Source organism: Gambusia affinis, linkage group LG10 (assembly GCF_019740435.1).
Source record: "Gambusia affinis linkage group LG10, SWU_Gaff_1.0, whole genome shotgun sequence".
In the NCBI taxonomy this organism is placed as follows: Eukaryota; Metazoa; Chordata; class Actinopteri; order Cyprinodontiformes; family Poeciliidae; genus Gambusia; species Gambusia affinis.
The window spans coordinates 14,450,774-14,469,671 of record NC_057877.1 but is presented as its reverse complement, the minus strand read 5'-3'; the positions used below and the strand labels follow the sequence as shown (position 1 = coordinate 14,469,671).

At 39.8% G+C, this 18,898-nt stretch overlaps 1 protein-coding gene across 1 annotated transcript in view; it reads right to left on the bottom strand.

The window, feature by feature from the left end:
* Positions 1-650: 650 nt before the first annotated feature.
* Positions 651-18,898, bottom strand: part of qsox1 (quiescin Q6 sulfhydryl oxidase 1) — a 29,859-nt gene continuing 11,611 nt past the window's right edge. Inside the window, exons 9-13 of the mRNA XM_044129356.1 lie at positions 11,488-11,610; positions 9,601-9,739; positions 8,470-8,646; positions 2,482-2,643; positions 651-2,264 (exon numbers count right to left, since the gene is read on the bottom strand). Of these exons, the coding sequence (XP_043985291.1) occupies positions 1,480-2,264; positions 2,482-2,643; positions 8,470-8,646; positions 9,601-9,739; positions 11,488-11,610 (1,386 nt within the window). The 3' untranslated portion in view covers positions 651-1,479. The remainder of the gene's footprint in view (positions 2,265-2,481; positions 2,644-8,469; positions 8,647-9,600; positions 9,740-11,487; positions 11,611-18,898) is intronic.

Below are 18,898 nucleotides of genomic sequence, written 5' to 3'. Positions count from 1 at the left end.
AAAAGTTGAAACAGTCCAAGAACTGTTCAAATTGACTGGCAAAGACTGAAGAAAAGCTACATATTGTTAGTTTGCAAAACATTTTTTGTAGCAATACCTGGATGTTGCAATTGCAATAACCACAAGCTTTGCGGTCAGTATGAGTAAAACTCACTTCAGAGGATAGGATATGCCCGGTGACATGAGCGGTTCAGAAACTGTGTGTTAAGATGCTGACTATTTCCACAAAACTGTGAATTTGAACAAGAAGGTTTTTAGATCTGGAGAAAACAAATGCAGTTTTACTGTGAGGATTATCAATCTAGACGGTTTTATGATCCACATAAAATGAGGAAATGCCCTCTCAAGTTTGTTAAAATCATTTGTCATAAGACGAGATTTGAAAGGATTTCAAAAATATATGGAAAAAGGTATCATTTGAGAGTCCAGTGTTTCACTTCTCCGATTGTGGTCAAAAAGTCCCGTCATAATTTTGACACCAGTATGGATCAGTCCTTACTTATTATTATTGATACAAAGATTTTATATCTATAAAAGAGTAACTTATGAAAAATGGTAATATAGTCTTAGAATTAGTAATATAGCCCAAAAACTGTGCAAATAATTCAGTTTAACTATTAAGACATGAAGCACAAAAAAAGCAAGAAACATATCAAAAATAATTTTATTGATTCAGAGTGGTAAATATAAATTTTATGTGAGATGACCAACAAATCAAGTTTTTTCTGAAACATTTTCCAGTGTGAACTTTTATCATTCCACAGCACAGCAGCAACCAGTTTATCCCACCATGTGGACTAGGAAGTGTAATCTTTAATTCCAAGACATCTGATAAATATCATTGAAAAGCAGAGAGACGTACCGCACTGATCTCCTCAGCTCAAAGACTGACTGGTCCTCTTACAGTACGAGACGACATAAACCAAATTAAGCATTGAGAAGGCTGTCGTAATACAATTAATTTTAAATAAACACTTTGAAAGATAAATAGTTTTAAGGTGGCTATTGTTCAAGACAGTTTACTATTCGCATGGCTTATAAACATGTTTATAAGTAATCTTAAAGGGGTTATAGAAGCATTATAAAGATGTAAAATAATCAAAAAGCATGGAAAGAAGGGAGAACATTTTAGCTAAAAAAAAAAAAAAAAGTGGATCTGATTTTTCTCAACTAGTGGAGGAAAAAAAAGGACAAAAACAAGTTATCTCTGAAAGAGTTTCAACGCCCCAAACAGGAATATGTGGAAGTATATATTTACTGTATCTGCACAAATTTTACACCACTAACCATCTCTCTGGAATGAATCTGGAAGCTACCTAAAGTACTGTCTTGATTTTTTTTTAATTAAAGCAATTCGCCACTATCCCAAGACATCCACACTTACAAAGTTTTAAAAATAAGTCATGTTCCCACAGGTTGACAAATTCCCTTTTAACCCAGTGAAAGTGAGATGCTAGGGTGAAATTTTAGACGTTTAGTTCAAGGCAGAGCGAATTTAAACCTACGTCTCCTGAGGCGGTTTCTAAAGAAAAGGCACATGGCTAGAAGACACGTGAAAGAAAGGGCATAAAGAATGACACACAGGCTAATGTCTAGTTTTGAGAAACCGACGCTAATCACAGACATCCAGTGGCCTCTATGGTTCAACTCAACCTCCCTCCTGAAATATTGCCCTGCCAGTTCTCGCTTTTGCAGCCCCTTTCCTTGGTGAATTGAATTCATCTGATTGAATTCATCCAATGGCTCCAGGCCCACCATGCCGAGTCCTGCGTCCAGCTCCATGCCGAGGCTGAACGCTGGGCGGGGCTCCTGCTCTACCTTTGTTTGCAGGGTGCGTTGCTTAATCAGGCTGGAAGCAGCCAGTTGCAGAGCCTTGGCCTTAAAATGCTGGTTCACGAACGAGTCGAGATCCACGATGTCTTCCCTCCGCGGACGCAGCCTCATCCCAATGATGCTCGGTATTCGGTGAGCCCGCTGGTGGCCGCGGTCGCTAGCTGCAGGCACTGGATTTTCCTCCCCGCCTTCGTTGTCCTCCTCATAAGCCTCCGCTTCATCCTGTGGTCCCTCTTCTTCCTCTTCTTCTTCTTTTTGGGGTCCCTCGACTTCCTCCCCTTCTTGCACAGATGATGGTGGAAGAGAAGTAAAGGCGTTTGAGGCTTCCCTAACTATTCTCTCTGCATGTCTTTGAGCCAGTGACTCTCGTAGTTGATGGGAATGTTTTGCCCTTTGCTTTTCCAAAATCTTGCTTTCATTCTCAAGATAATCTGAAACACAAAGAAATTTCAATAATTACTGCCTTGCAGTAGTTTTAAACACTTCAATATGCATCCTGTTTCTATGATAAGGCTGATGGTTTGAACAGACTTAAACACACTCTGATCAGTCCATATGTACAGCTGTGACTTTCTGAAGCTCTTGAATGTAAAAGACTTCAACGTTTTTGTTCTTTCCTAAAAAAGACACCACTAGATTAAACAGTACCTGTTAGGATGTGGCTCGAGGAGAAGTACGACTCGAGGAAGCGAATAACCTGCGCCTTGTTCCAGCTGTGCTCTCCGTTGTCCTTCACCGTGTGGCAGGATGGACACATTTCCGGGGACGGCCACTGGATCTTTGGGAAGTAAGGGTCTTCACTCAAATCACCTGGTGGGGACGATCACAGACACACAGGATTAAAGCTTATCATAATCTCAGTCACACAGGAGAAAAAAGAGGAGCAATAGCTAAGAAATAAATGCATTGACAAAAGAAAGACCTGAAATTTGGGAGAATGTTGTGTGTATTTTTCTTTAAATTTCACAAATATCACATTAATCTGCTTATCATCAGTTTCTTATTGCTTATTTTTGCTATTTTTTTAATCAACATGGTTATATTGTGATAGCCCATGTGAGCATTTTTTTAAATAATTTTATTAACTGGTCAAAATGTTCCACATATTTTAAAATAGACTTCGAATACAAACAGTAGCAAAACAAAAAGACAGACTGCTTACGTCAAGAATATGGATTTAAACATTTAATTAACAATGAAGTCCTCTTGTTGCCGGCTGCTAAGAGCTTCTGATGTTTTACAGTATTTGAAGCTTTACAGAAGTTAAACTCTGACAATGTTATCTTTTTACATTATTTGTTTCTGGATGTGTGTGTGTCCGGTCCCATAATTTATGCAGTGATGGATTCTTTTCTATATTTACTTGAGGAGCAATAAGTTCATTCATCAGGGTTTTAAAATGTGCACTTGGTTTTAGTCATTTGTCCATTTTCCACACCTGCTGAATCCTTGGAACTTAAGCTTTTCTCTGGACAGGTCGACAATTCATCACAGGGTAACACACAGACAGACAAGTCTGCCGGCACAAACTTAGACTCAAGAGCAATTCAGCTAAACTAAAATGCATGTTTTTAGACTGTGGAAAAAAATCCACACATGCACAGAGGCAAAATCTGCACAGAGATGACTTTCTTGCCAAGAGGCAACGTTGCTAATAATTGCACCATCAGTGACAAGTTCCTGTTTAATTTTTTTTCTTGCTTAAGTCTTGTTGAAGAATTTTGACGAAATGTGACAAACTGCAAAGAACAGGTCAATTTGCACTTTTAGTTAAAGACAGTCTTTCTGAATTAACAGCTTAGGAATGAGAAATATTTAAGAATTACTACAGAACACCTTACCTTCTATACAGATATAATCCGTATAAAACAAAATGTAAAATATTTTTGATACGCAGCATCTTAATTTAATGTTTTAAGTGATACATCTAATTCTACTTTTACTCTAAAAAAACTAAATTATTTCAATAACTACAGCAGATCAGAAAAAAAAACCAAAGTTTTGTTTCCAGATAGCCGCTTCCTCTATTGTCACCTCTTCTCCTCTCCTTGTTGACTGAAGGATTTAAGTGCATTGAGGACGGGATGCAATCTGTGGTGAACCCATTACATCTTATCCCAGTGCTCGTAAAAACTAAGTGCCCATATGCATATGTGAATGTATCCGTTTGAGTGTGTATATGTAAATCACCCGTCAGCGTTTGTCTGCATGTAATCTATGGATTGATATTGTGTGTGTTTGTGTGCACGTCTGCGAGTGTGTTCATATGACAGGGTCTAACAATGATCGATGGGCTTCTGGGGGTGTCCCAGTGGGAGGGATGGTGAGATAATAGATGTTACCAAAGTGGACAGCTTCTCCCCTCAAACAAACACACAGCTCTGCTGTTTTCAGGCGGCAGACCTCTGTGCTCCGAACCACCTGTCATGTTTCTCCACAGACCCCTGAAAGCAAACCCTAATCTCCAAATTGAAGATGGGAGCGACAGAAACTCAGGCGGGAGCTGCCCTTCTAATGAATTGGAAACTTTCTCCTTAAATGTGTTCTTGTTTGTAGCTGCTGCACACCTACAACCAGATTGGCAGAACAAACATGAGCACATGTACGCAAAAATCAAGCTTAAAAAGATGCCACTGTCCACAAGGACACAGAAACACACACAATGAGGGGAGCATCCAGTAATAAATTGCTTGTCACCAGCAGGCCATTGTGTGTATTGGGTGTGTGCGTGTGTGTGTGTGTGTGAAAAGAGAATAAGCAGAGCAGCAGCAGGTTTGTCACTTTACAGCGCTGTCAATTTACATCCTCCACCACCTCCAGATTAATCTCAGTCATGTGTGTACGTACTCTGCATACAGTGCTTTACATAAAGAATACATCAATTTTATAGTATCTTGGATTGACGGCTGCTAGTAGGCATGTGTGTGTGTGTGTGTGTGTGTGTGTGTGTGCTGCTTCTTAGCTGGTGTTAGTGAACGTTTCATAAGCCTCCCCACCTCCTCCTTTATTCTAATGAGGCGCCGTGTTTGGGAACAGAGTGACTTCAGTGACTCCAGCTGCACCGATACAACAGGAGCCTGTTGCCGAGCGGCCGTCAGATCCAGGCAAACGTTTTTATAAATATGCATTGTTGAACCAGCTTCATCAGCACTAAACTAGTGAACAGGAATCAATTATACCACAGAGTAATGCATAGTAATGTAGATGACTGCCAGGATGTCTGACTGATGTCCAGAGCAAAAACTTTAAGGCGTCTCTATTTTTCTATTACGTGAAAGAATCAGCGCAGAAGTTATACAATCCTTAAATATGACATGAAAATGTGGTGTTTGTGCTCCTTCTGACCATATATAGACAGGTGTGTGCCTTTCCAAATTAAGTCCAATCAACTGAATTTACCACAGGTGGTCTTCATTTAAGTTGTACGGATAATAAGTGGAAAGAGCTCAATGTTGAACTTCGTAGCAAAGGATATGAAGACTTACCTAAATGTGATTTACATGTTTTCAATTTGCAAAATCTGAAACTTTTTCCCACATTGTTGAAAAAGTTTTTAGGGAAAACATTATCTTAATACAATATATAATAAGGCCGTAACATAACAAAATGTGGAAAGTGAAGAGCTGTGAATACTTTCCGGACTCACTGAACCCCGCCAGCGAAGGCAGCCGATCCTGCTGCTGCAGAGCTGGTCTGTCTGCAGAAATGTGTCTCGGTCTCAGCTGTTGACATGCAGCAACAGGACGGAGCTGCCACTAGTCTTAACTCAGCTGCTGCAAGGCCCAGGGCCCTGGGGCCTCTTTGCTGCCAGCTAAATTAATTGTCCGGCTGCTTTACAAATGGCTGATCTTTCATGCATGGCTGCTTGTAAAAGGAGGGGCGGGGAGCCGTGCTAAAGAGCTCCACTTCAGGAACAACGGAAGAGGAGGGGTTGCCTGGATAGGGAGATGGAGTGTGCTTGTCCTCAGGGAAGACGCCGCCACTCACTGAAACAAATGCAACCAATTCTGTAATTCCCACAGCCTCTCTGCTGCGGACCTCACAGCTGACCCGCCTCACAAAGGCAGAGAGGATGTTCATGAGCTGCTTTGTCGGTGGGCGGGGCGGGGTACAGCAGGGGAAGCGTGTGTGGCGTGTGTCAGGGTGGTTGCCACCTGCAGTCATATAATAACTTGGGAATAGTGAGTGTGTTTGTGTGTGTGGGCAGATCTGTCTCTCCTCAGGGAGCTATCCAGCAGGGATGCAGCTCTATTGCTTGTCAAGCGGAGGCTATGAGTCCCAGGGGACGGTGAGTGGAAAGAGAGAGGAACGACAGCCAAAGAAAGATGGATGGGTGGAAGGGGGACGAGCTGCATGGTGTTTCAGTGTCAGGGGAGGAGACACTCAAAGGGACGGGTGTCCTTCTGTGTCCTGCTGTCCAGGACACAAATTGTCCCAGAGAGGGGGACAGCAGCACACAAACAAAAGATCATGATTTAACAAAGTAGGCTGTTAATGACATAGTTGTTCTTAATGAAATCACACACAGGCAGACAGGAAGGGATACTTATCAAAGTCCACTTTTATAATGAAGAATAATTTGCTGGAAGAGCACAAGTAGTTAATATGAAAAGTATATAGAGGGGACATTAAATACAGATAAATAGAGATACAAAGAAATCTGCTGGTGACCAGATAAATTATTAGAATGATTAGCAATAGCAGGTGGACCAGTCAGAAACTAAGTAAAATAAAAAGACAAACTGGTACCATTATTTCCAGCTAAGCTACTTTAAATCTGTGAAGTGTGTTAAAAATGAAGTTAGAGGAAATACAAGACGCCATTTAAATGGCAACTGAATTTCTGCAGCATGTTGAGATAAGTGTGTGTGTTCCTGCAGGGTAAATGACAGTGAGAGAGAGTGAGACTTCAAGGTGATAACAAGAAGGCTTCTACAAGAAAATTGCTCTATTTTATACTGTTGTGCTGAACTTTGCAATTATGAAACATTTACATTAAAACATTAGAAAAACCATGTTTTTTTATAGTGCCATCTCACACATGAATGGTGTGACATCACCTGTTCCCAATACTAATAATTAATAACTGGTCAAATCAGGAACACTAAAATAACATATTTTTAATGCTGTTTGTGTCATTTGATTTTAAAAGAGAAATCTGGAAAATTTGCTTTAAAAAAAGACATTAAAGTACCACAAAAAAATCCTTATTGGAAATGAACTACAAAATTCTGACTTGTGCATCTTTATAGATGAGGAAACTTCTCATGCAAACATATAAATAATTTCATATTAATTAACTGAAGGACTAACACTTACATTCCTGCACAGATAGCTAGGGCAAATTCTGGCAGATGAGTAAGAAATGGTTGAAAAGTTTTCAAACAGTAGTGGGGGTCTGCTCAATGCAGGGGCAAAGCAAAGGCAGAAGAAGCCCAAGAGGGGGTCAGGAGAAAATGGGGGTGGCTGCAGCAGCTAAAAGTTGGAGGACTAAGACGGGATGACAGCTGGTGTCTGATCTGGGGATCCATCCTCCTTCCCCTCACCCTCCTTTAATCCAATTAGGACCCAGTCATCTGAAGAACAACCCGAAATATTGGAAGGTAAAACTTCTGATCCCAATTGGTGTTGGAAACAGGGAAATACAGGATGGGAAAATGAAAAGGCAGGAGGTGAATTGGTGAAAACAAGTGCAACATTAGTTTTAAGTGTCTACTTTTCTTTACAGCTATAAACCAGAGACCGGTGTTTTCCACTAATAATCTGTTAGTGAAGAGTTGAGATCATAAAGAAACATTAGATTTTCTAAAAAGTGTAGGCAACCTCTTTTAGCTTTCATATTTGTCAAACTACTTTAAACCTAAGAATAATTAAAATGCATAAAACAAAGAAGGTTTCCACAATGCTAAAGCCCAGAAATCTATACTTGCTCCATTTTATACAGTTATGATGAACTCTGCAATCACAAAGTTTTCTGAGACAGCAAAAAGCCACCTGTATATCTGAGATATTTAATCACGTGTGTCTTGTAAAGGTATATTTGTCACATTATATGCAAAAACTTTAGTGTACCGTGTAGAAACCTTATGCACAATGTAGTGAACACTTGAGAAATTGAGGAAAATTATACTTGAAAATGTTTACAAATAAAAATATGAAAACTGTGGCATCTCTATTCAGTTATGATATGCCTAAAATTAAGTACAACTAGTTGGCTTCAAATGGAATTAGAGAAAATTTGAAAATGTGTCATTTTCCTTTCACTTCATGACATATTACTCTTTTTTTTTTCATGCGTGAACCTGAAAACAATCATTGTATGGATAAGTTAATGTGTTTAAACTCATAAATTTGTTAAAGTACAATCTTAACACAAGATCAGTGCAGGCTGGGCATTAAAACCATCTAAAACATGGTAGGGGGTTTCTGGTCCTCTAAAGCAGGAGTTAAATGGTTTTAAAGATGCGTTCCTGATTTGAATCACCTCTAGTTCGAATGGATTCTCCAGCAGGTGGTGTGAATTCAGCTCACTCAGTTTTGTTGGTGCAAAAATACAGCTAAAATATAGAGGACATCGTCTTCCAAGGACCAGAGGAGCTCTGGCATTAACAGTTCAGCTGCTGTGGCGACTCTTACCTGCAATTCTGTTATTGACTCGATTGTGACGGTACCACAGCCACAGGACTGCTGACGTCAGCGTAGTCACATCCTCCAGGTCCTCCCTCGCCATGTTCTCAAAGTGCTCTGCGCAATATCTGCAGCCGAAGAAGTTGTGGATGTAGTTTCTCATTGCATTTAGCACCTCCTTTGGATCTGGAGGAGAATAATGAGTTTACTCAGTGAGATCAAGATGAGTACTTTGGTTTTAGAGACCAATTTTAGCCTTCTAACTTAGCATCCGCTATTTTTTAAGAAATTAATTACTACGGCCTGAACAACAGTGAGTCTTCCCATGAATCTGTGGGCCCACAGTGACATGCAGCTGGGTTAACACCATATTGAGGTGAATAATCTCTGAGAATGGGATAACCCAATCTGCAGATTAAATGTCGTTAACACTCTGTGTGAATGGTGCCCGGGCTGCTGTCTCAGGACCTCAACAGTCCAGAAACATATTTTCCCTTTGTCATTTGCTTTTGTTCTGAGCTTAGCAGGCTCTTTAGATGAACTTAGCCACAGGTTGGGGTGTGCAAAGACACCTGCGTGTGTTTATCAGGTGCATAGAAAATAAAGACAGTATGGGCACCTTTGTATCATTTGCAAAGTGTTGATAGAAAAACCCTCAAATGGTAACAACATGTGGAGGAACTGAGCACATGGGCTCATTAGGATCGTGGTCTTTGGGGGTCCAGATGGACACCCCTTTTGACCGGTCCATCTGCAAGTTGCATGATGGTCTATAAACCTCGGGATTAACCTCTACGTGCAACTCATGTGTATGTGTGTGTGTGTGGAGGGGGGAGGCGTCGGCGTGTGTGTGTGTTTGTTTAGTGGGAGATTAAGGTCCCTGCCAGGAGCAGAGCCTCTGGTCATCTGCCCGTTTTATTACCCACTCACATTCCTCTAATCTAATATAATCTCTTTTCACACAGTCCCAATTAGGCTCAATTTCAGATGTTATAAAATGACACAACATAGGAAAATTTTAATAAGCATAAAATATAAACCCCAATAAATCTTCATGCTTCCTGAGGTGCTGTTTGTTCAGCTCCCACAAGCATTAAAAACAGAAACTTGTTATTCACAACAATGCAAAATGTTTTGCACCTGAGCCTCCAGTGTTGCTGGCCTGGACAGTGAGAACGTGGAAGAGGGTCCAGACCCCACAAGGGTAACGTCTGAAGTGGGGTTGCGAACCCTGGCAGCCCACCCACCTCACTCCCTCAGGCAATGCAGCGTCTGGAACCTGACAGAAAGGAAACACAAGGAAAAAAGGAGAAACGGAATAAGAAAAACAATCTACAGTGATAACGTTTAATAAATTAAATATGATAAAGGAGTTCAAAATGTCACGTTGCAGTAATTAGCAAATTTGCAAATATTTCTATTTTGTTAGCGTTTGTAAACTTGCTATGCAGGTCTAAATGTGAGGAAATGAACAAGATTTGTTGAAAAATCAAGTTATTTCATAAGAGTATGTTTATAACTTTTGATATGCTCCGAATGTGAATAACATGTTTGTATTGTGATCATGATCATGACGTTCAAAGCAATCAAAGAGTACGTCAGTTTTGTCATAACATCCCCATCTCATTTTTTCTCCATATTTACACATGACCCAATCATCTGAGATCTAATTTTCAATGTCCTGAGTGCCATAAAGTGTTCAAATAATTATTATTCAAATCATGTTATCTCACCAGTTTCCAGCATCCAGCATGCTGAGGTGGAGGACTCTTCATCAATGCAGACAGAGCATTTGCATGATGTTGCATGAGATTAAGTAATGTCATAATTGTGTCACTGCTGCAACTCTGTAAATAATCTAGTTGTGGTGCACTTGTATGCTATGACTGACTGTGGCCCTCATGCAGCACAATTTTTCCAACATGTCCAAAACATCGGCAGCTGGTGATGAAATTAAGTATGATACAGGGTTAGGTGGTATGATACAGGGTTAGGTGTGTACAACAGAGATGTTGGAATGTACCGTAATTTTCTAAAAGTGCATCTTCCTCCACTGCTGCAACACAAGGCAGATGTGCAACCAAGATACAATGAGATACAAGATACAAAACACATCTTATTTCACTTGTATATGTTGCTACAGATTTAAACAATCTATAATTTAAAAGTAAAAGTTGAGTTTTTTAAGTGAGTTCATTGCTGATTGTTGCTTTGACATGTCAAAAAGGTGTCTTCTTCAGAACATTGGGAATTTACGGTTTCCACAGAATTACGAGAATCCTCTACCAATTAAAGCGTCTCTCCAGGAACTCCCAACCTGTTCGACTTAATGAAGGCCGTTCCACGCAGTTTTCCCAATCAATGAAAAGTCAGACTCAGGTTAATGGCTCGACCCACCACTAATGAACAGAGGCTATCCAGTTCTCTAACCAAGAGCTGCAGCTGAATCAAACAACATATTTTCTCTGACACAAAGTCGTTTCACTCACTGTGCTGCATCGCCATCACTGCAGTGACTGACAGGATTACTCTCTTGTCAATAGTAAAGATTTTGTGTGTGGACGCTTGCGTGTTCATGCACAATCCATTTCCACTGAGGTGAAGTCTATTCATACCTTCCCATTGATTCATTGATCCATTGATTCGTCTGCTAAAAGCTAATGATGTAAGTAAGTGACTCTTTCAATTTGCAAGGGGCTGCACACTGGAGGCATGCAGGCTTCTCTCTAAAGACAACAGATTCTCAGAAATTAAAAGGAATTAAGGACACAAATTTATCTTCAGAAATCTAGATTTTGTTCTGATCCTGCATAGAAAGACTTCTTGATATTTCAAATATGATAGGTTTAGGGTTTAAGTATTTTCTCTGAGAAATGAAAAGCCTTCTCACAGATATTTGACTTTACAGTCTGGGCTCATTTTGTGACAATTAGCAATCTGACACTTCACTTTGTAACAATACAAAGCACAATTTACAACATAAATGGTGTGCTTTATGCTTCTGTTAGTAGCAAAGTGTTTCTATACCTGTGCTGTGTTATCCACTCTTTCTCTAAAAGCTTCGTAGGAAATGGGACCTTCATTCTGGTTTCGTAGCCAAGAGTTCAGAGACTTCAACAAGTTCATCACCACAGGACGGCCAGGGAAGTACTGGAGAGACAAACAGAACAATAAAAGCAGACATTAGCCATCTTACTTTTTCTTATTTTAGATTATGTTATTTTTTTTATGCTACCCTGAATAAAAAACATAATCTAATACCCTGAGTATTTCTGATTCTGGGAGAAAAACAATGCAAGAGGAGCACTGCAACCAATCACATATCAACAAAGGTTTATATTCAGAACTATTTTGTAATTTTGTTGGGAGAAACCAGGAGAGAACTATATTAGCACAAGGTTATACATTTACCACAATGTGTGACTTAATACATAGGAGACTGTAGATTTAGAAACACTTTGAGTCTTCAATAGCTTTTCATTGGGGGCAATTATAAGGGATGTTTTATTTTAAAGTTTCAGAGAACTGAGGTCTCATGAACTGATGTGCCTATCATAGATTTATTGTCAGTCTTGTATTTCTGAGAAGCTACTAAGTTGTAGTTTTTATTGTTAGCAAGCAGACAAATAGCTTTATACCGTAGTAATCTCTGCAACACACCGAACTAAATATACCTTAAGAAGCACTATAGGTTCCAAACTGTTTATAACTATATCCACTGGAACTTGCAATTATTTTTGGTTTAATCAGAATACGCTGAAAACGGCTAAATATTTTAAATCTTATTTTATTTACACCACACGCCCAACAGGCTCTACATGCTGTGATCTGAAGGATGCGTCACTGAGCAGCCGAGGTAGGCGGACAAGAAGCAGCTAAAATATTCTTTTCTTCACAATAAAACACATTTATTAAGCAAATGAAAACAGACTCATGGTGAAAAGCAGTGAATGCACAAGCTAGTCACTGATATTGCTGCAGTGAACAGCTTTCTACTAACCTGGCCTACAATTTGCTTTCCTTTATAAACGACAACAACTCTGGACTGGAGAGCAGTGCGGCTTTTATGCCAACCAGAGGGTGAGAAGAGTTTAGCCTTTTGGGTTCCAGTCATTTCGCAGGAATACTTGTTAATATTTGCAAACAACATTCAAACATAATTTTTGTATTCAGCTCCAATGAGTGAGCAGATAGTTTAACAACCAACTGTCAAATCAAAATCAGATTAATATAGCGGTAATCTCTGAAACAAACAGCGCCTTGAAAATATATTCATGCCTTGTGTTCCATATTTCGTCATGTCATAATCACAATCGTGAAGGTAAAACTACCATGGCAAAGAAATGCACAAGTTAACGTTTGTGAAACAGGATTTTCTTCTCGTTTACTAAATTTTACAAATCAGAGAACTTGTCCGTTTTTATGAAATTGAATAACATGCCGGTTTTTTCTAGCCTGATGACTCCACCTGCATCTTTCACTCATCGCTTGGATATTTTCCCCCATAATTCATCTATTTACTTCAGACTTACATCACTATTTGAACACCTGGATTACATCATGTGTCCAATAATGTTTTGTCGGGCTTGCACACTGCTCAGACAATGAGGGTCGAGCGGTTTTCTTCTCCGCACCTTTAAAAACAACGTAAGTAAGTGTGACAAAAGCCGAGCTTAAGCCTCTTCCTTCATTAAGATTCACCTCCTAAGCCACTAACAACCACTTAGACGCGCCCTCAGCAAGCTTTCCCCTGGTGCGTGTTTACTCCTAGCCACGGTCACCACAGTAACTACCACAGCTGGAGGAAACACGAGAGGGCATCTAGCGAGAAGGGAGCGAAAACAGAGAGAGGAAATCCAGCTGATGGGCGCCTGAGACCACTGATGACAGACTGAGACATGCAAGTCTTCAAACGAACAACGTAACAAAGAGAACAGCTCATGCCTTCTGCTAAAAACATACAGAGTAAAAAGGTGGACAGCTTTTATGAATTCAGCTAAATGCCTTTTATAGTCTTATAGTAAGAGGTGTTCTGTTTTTGCACAATTGGACTGACTGCAAGGATCCAGTGTTTGTTCCCCAAATAGAATCACTTGCTTGGTAACGTTTTCACCAAACATGTTTTTTTTAATCCCAGATAAAATGGCAGAACCCTAAACAAAAATGAACTTTGTTTTCAGAATTATGACTTTAACATCAGATATTTCTCAGAATTCAGACAAAAAGAAGTATAGATTTTTTTTTTTTTTTTGCATATCAATGAAACTAATCTTCTTCCATATTAGCATAAACTCACACCGAGATATTGAGTTAATCCAGATAAAACGGAATTTATTCTACAGGTAGTTTTATAAGCTTACAATGTCAATGTTTTTAGGGCCTTTGGAAGAAAAAAGAGCATCACCAGTCCTCTACTTTACTCAACAGACAGTATCTGGAGTTTCACTACAGATTGATCCTTTATTTTACCCCAAATCTATGCAGAGTGTTTAAATAACCCTTAAAAATCAGTGAACCCAGATTTTCTAATCCTCATACAGCCACAGGTGTTGTAACTAAGAAATGATCAGTGTTCATAATATAATGCCTGAAATGATAATAAACACAAGGGTGAAGTTGGGATGTGAAGCTCACAGCATGACTAGTGATGTTTGCAGCTCACTTGTTGCAGTAATATAATAGGTTTGGGTGAGCATTAGATGTCTGCGTGCCAACCAGTCAGAAAACGTCCTTTAACATCCATATGAATTTAAGCAGACCAGAAAACGCAGGTGTTTTCCACTAACAGGCTTAAGTCTGGCTCACCAAGCAACAATATTCATGAGGATATAACCACCACCGACTTTCTTGAAGAAGAAAACAGTGTTATCTAAATTTGTCTAATAAACCTCTCCGTCATTTACTAAAAGGGGAAGCAGGAGCAGTTTTAGCAGATGCACAGTATTTTAAATCTGACATTTGGTGCCCAAGCAAAGTTATATTATAGTCTGCAGGCATTAATGTCAACAGTCAAGTCTTAATCGCCAGAGCTGCAAAAGTCACTGCAAACATTAATCCAGAATATTTCCATTTACACTAATAGAAGTTTACACTGATATGCATCTGCATCAACTATCATAGTTGTAGATAAACATTAAGCGAAGCAATATTTAACAAAACATGAAAAATATTCAGCTGACAGGACCATTAAAATGATTCATTTGTGGTTAAATTCTTTATTAGGGATCCTTTCTGATTATCAGGTTTTTTCCCTGCTGCTGCTTTTATCATTGCCACAATCTCTCTGCTCTACAGAAGAAAGCACCATCCATGTCTGATGTCGTTCAAGAAAACTGAAAACACACACAAACTTCACCTCCTTTAACCATATACCCCTACTGCCCCCACCATCCCATCCCAGTTGGACCATGACAATCCCATTCACCCCGGCAATATGTCATCCCTCATCCGATTAGTATCAGCAGCACTTGAGAAACCACAGGCTGTTTGTGGTGAGAAGGTCCTGAGAGGGTCGCATCTGTTGGCTGCAGCAGAGCGACCTGGCCTGTCGCCCTGCTGGTGGAAGGTAGGGGAAATAGGTTCAAATAGGTTCAAGAGTCCTACAGTTGTAAAAAGTAGGGGAAATATTTTCTAGTAGTTGCTCATACTTGCATTGACAGCTGATTTAGGTAGAGCGTGTCCGCCCTGGACTTGGGAGGCGTGAGACGGCGGAAGCATTTCAGACCCGGCCTTCCCCCCTCCCTCCTAATTCTCCGTTTTATTCCCCTGTCCCTTTGTCTCCCCTCTGAGCTGAAGGGCTTCTTTCAAGAAAAGCAGGATGGAGGTGTAATCCTTAAAAACCTTGCTGTAATGCTCCTGATGCCTCCCGAGATCCACTTTTCTAAATCCTCATAAACATGTAGCGCATTCAAAAAATCCGGATTCACCCCGACAAGACATGTAAATCGAGAAATATCACGATTTGGTCAGAAAAACACTACAAGACCACAGCAGCAGATACTATAATAGGGAGTACTGTAGTTCCTGGACACAGCAGAATTACAAACACGAGTATTAGGAGCATTTCTGCGGATTGGACAAAAGAAGATGATGACAGAAATCAAATTTATGTGTCTTTGAGATGAGCCAAAACGCAACAGCTGATTACTCATTCAATCAGCCATAAACTGGCTGCACTCAGAGCTCTTTGTGCTGCACAATCATTTACACACACATATACACAAACACAGCAACAAAATCCCACAAATGAGGTCCTGTTGGAGCAATGAGGGCTTCAATATATGACCCAAAGACCTTTGTGATAAAACTCAGTTTTACTGCCAGTGTGTCAGCAACTGGAACTCTATTAATTCAGTTTCTGGCAATTTACAGAAAATCAAGACATTCCCAGTTAGATTTTAAAATAACTTTCTAATAGCCTGGTCTTAACTGTCAATGATTTTGTTGTTGTTGTTGTTGTTGTTGTTGTTGTTTGCTTGCTTGTAGCTGAGTGACTGAGGCGATTCACCTCTTTAACATAGTTGTATTATTTTAAACTCATAAACACAAAAACTGATACATAGTCACTTGATTCATTTCTCTATTTTAGCATTAATTAGTCAACAAGTAATCAAAAAAAATGATCAAGTCGAACAATTTATTGTATTAACATTTTTAAAGTTGATTTTGTATTTTATCCTACTTCTATTGATGCTGATTTGGACTCGATATGACTAATGATGTAGACAAAACTTCTCTGACCTCCTGTTGAGGGATATTGTTTATTTGTCCTTTTTGTTGGACATAAATAGATTACAGAAATTGACTTAAAACAATCAGTTATTGAAACATTAAGAAAACGCTCCTGTGGTGGAGAAGGGAGGGAGGTGTGTGTGTGTGCGTGTGTGTGTGTGTGTGATGCAAAACAAAAAGGGCAAAAAATACAAAACATCAAAAGGGTAAAACAAACAGCAAACAAGTTGAATATAAAGACAAAAAAAACCCTCTGCATCCCTTCAAATCACACTATTACAATTTAACAATTTATAAAGTTATTAAAGACCATTTGGCTCTGAATATGTCCATTCTTTTTTTAAAAGATTTTATTGGCTCTAGTGACCTTTATTTGATAGTTAAGTGACAGGAAATTGGGTAATGAGAGAAGGGGGAAGGCAAAGGTTACCAGGCCGGGAATCGAACCTGCGATGGCCACGTCGAGGACTAAGGCCTCCTTATGTGGGTTGTGCTTAACCCCTGCGCCACCACAGCACATCCTGAATTTGTCCATTCTTAATAGCAGTTGTTTCTGTTTAATTTAAATCTGGATTACATCTTCTAACTTCTACCTCTGCAGTGTTAATGTCGGGGGTTGTGGCTTCAGCAATAAAGCTGTCATTGCTTTGTTTGGCTCCAAGCAGCCAAACAAAGCAACAGCACTATTTACTTGCTAATGCAAATGTCTACTCCAAAGAGCTCAAGTATATTAAGCAGCAGGATTCATTTCTTGGGTTTTCAGGTTTGTCAGTATTTTGTTAATAGATAAAATGAGAAGCATCTTATTAGCTTAGCAGTAATAGTGACTGTTATCTTAAAACAAGCATTTTGGAGAAACAAAATTAATGGGCAAGACAAAAACTACACTTCTGCTCTAGAAACAACATGACATGTGAAGTAAGTTATTCAAATACAATTTTGATGACTCGCTTGTTTCAGTAGAAAACAGCGTCAAGACATGTCGTAATTAGCGAGCGTGACGCTGGAGTGAAACGGCGACACAAATCCTGAAGTCAAACCGTTACGAGTCACTTTCTCTCTAATCCAACCAGATGAGTCACTCAGGAAGTTCAGGTGTCGGGTTTTACAAATGCATACAGCTTTAAAATGAGATAATTTAATTAACTAATAAATAGTTTATTGCTTTCAATTCTGTGTGTGTGTCATACTTTGTAACCATTGGCTGCTTTTAGATAGGAAGCTCCATGTTCTGCGCTCACTACAAGGTTAGAGCCAAAAGCATAAATTGGCTTATGAGGGCATCAGTTGTTGAGAAAAGTATCATCATTTACCATCACGTAGTGCTCACTCTTCTGCCAGTATGAATTATTTGTAGAGAAAGATGACGAACACCTCTTATTCTGAAATGTTTTGAAATGTTTTTGTCACGAGGTTTTTGTCAGCTTGTATCAGATTTGAGGTGCCCAGATGAAATCACAGAGTACAGGATCACCACATCACCACAATCAACAACAAGCTTTTGAAGTTTTATTTCAACTTCATATTATATGAAAAAATTAACCTGCTAGGAAGCGCTTTACCACGGACCATGAAAATCATAAAATCTGCTGTAAAGATTTAAAGTAATCCTAATTTTATCAACTTTCTTTCTTTCAAACAGAAGTGTGGATGTTTTGAATCAATGAGATTTTCTCATTGATTATTAGAATGAAAGATTTTCGAGATATAAAATGTAAATAAAAAAAGACAAATTTCCCAGGTAATACTCTTTTTACATCGACTCATTTCCAATCAGAAACAAACTTCTTGGTCCCCTGAAAAGCATTTTAAATCTAAACTTGCCAGAGGTATGAATAATTTAGCTTCATTTTAACACCAGACATCTTTGCATCTTATAAAAAATGGCCTGGATATCAGATCTTTGTTTCATAATCTACTTGGCATCTGATCTGCTCACAACAAAGCCTGTTTGAGGTTTAGAGCGCTCAGTCAGAAGTCAACAAGGACGGTCAGAAGTCGCGTTCAGCCGTAACAATGACATCCTCCTCAGCTACACAAAGCCCCGCTGAGCCGCGGCCGCTCTATTCTTGTGGGGGGGGAGAGACAGGCTAAAAATACCACTGGGACCTGCTACCAATGACTAAACAAACCGGAGCTAATGGGAGGCCACGGCGCTCTGCCCTCCACACACACACACGCACCCACACGCAGACACTGACTGAAGCTGGCTTACTGCAACGCCTCCCAAGAGAGTGGGATATAATCAGAGAGATTGGTGGCAGACTGGAGCAGTGAAGCAGCCTGGTGCGCAGCCAACAGGGACACGGCTAGCAGGTCAGGCCTCATCATCACAACATGCTGGCTTGGTGGGCACACACACACACACACACACACTGAGGAAAGAGGTAAAGCAGGAGTGTGTGATGTGTAGTAAGGAAAAATGTTTACGCCATAACAAAGAAAAGAAATGAAATATAAAAACAGTTTTCTTTAAACCACACAACTTGTGTTTATACAGCGACATTAAAAAATCATAGCTGCTGCGTAGACATGAGGAGGGGGCGTGTTGGCTGGTTTATCCTGTTTAGACTAACAAGTCGCTGTGGGCTGCATGTGGGTGGCAGCCACGCTTCAATCCCACTGGGATCCAGCATAAAGAGGGCCAACCATCCCCACAGGAGTCTTTGTGCTCCTTCCCCACTGAAAGGCATCCACTTCTGATTTC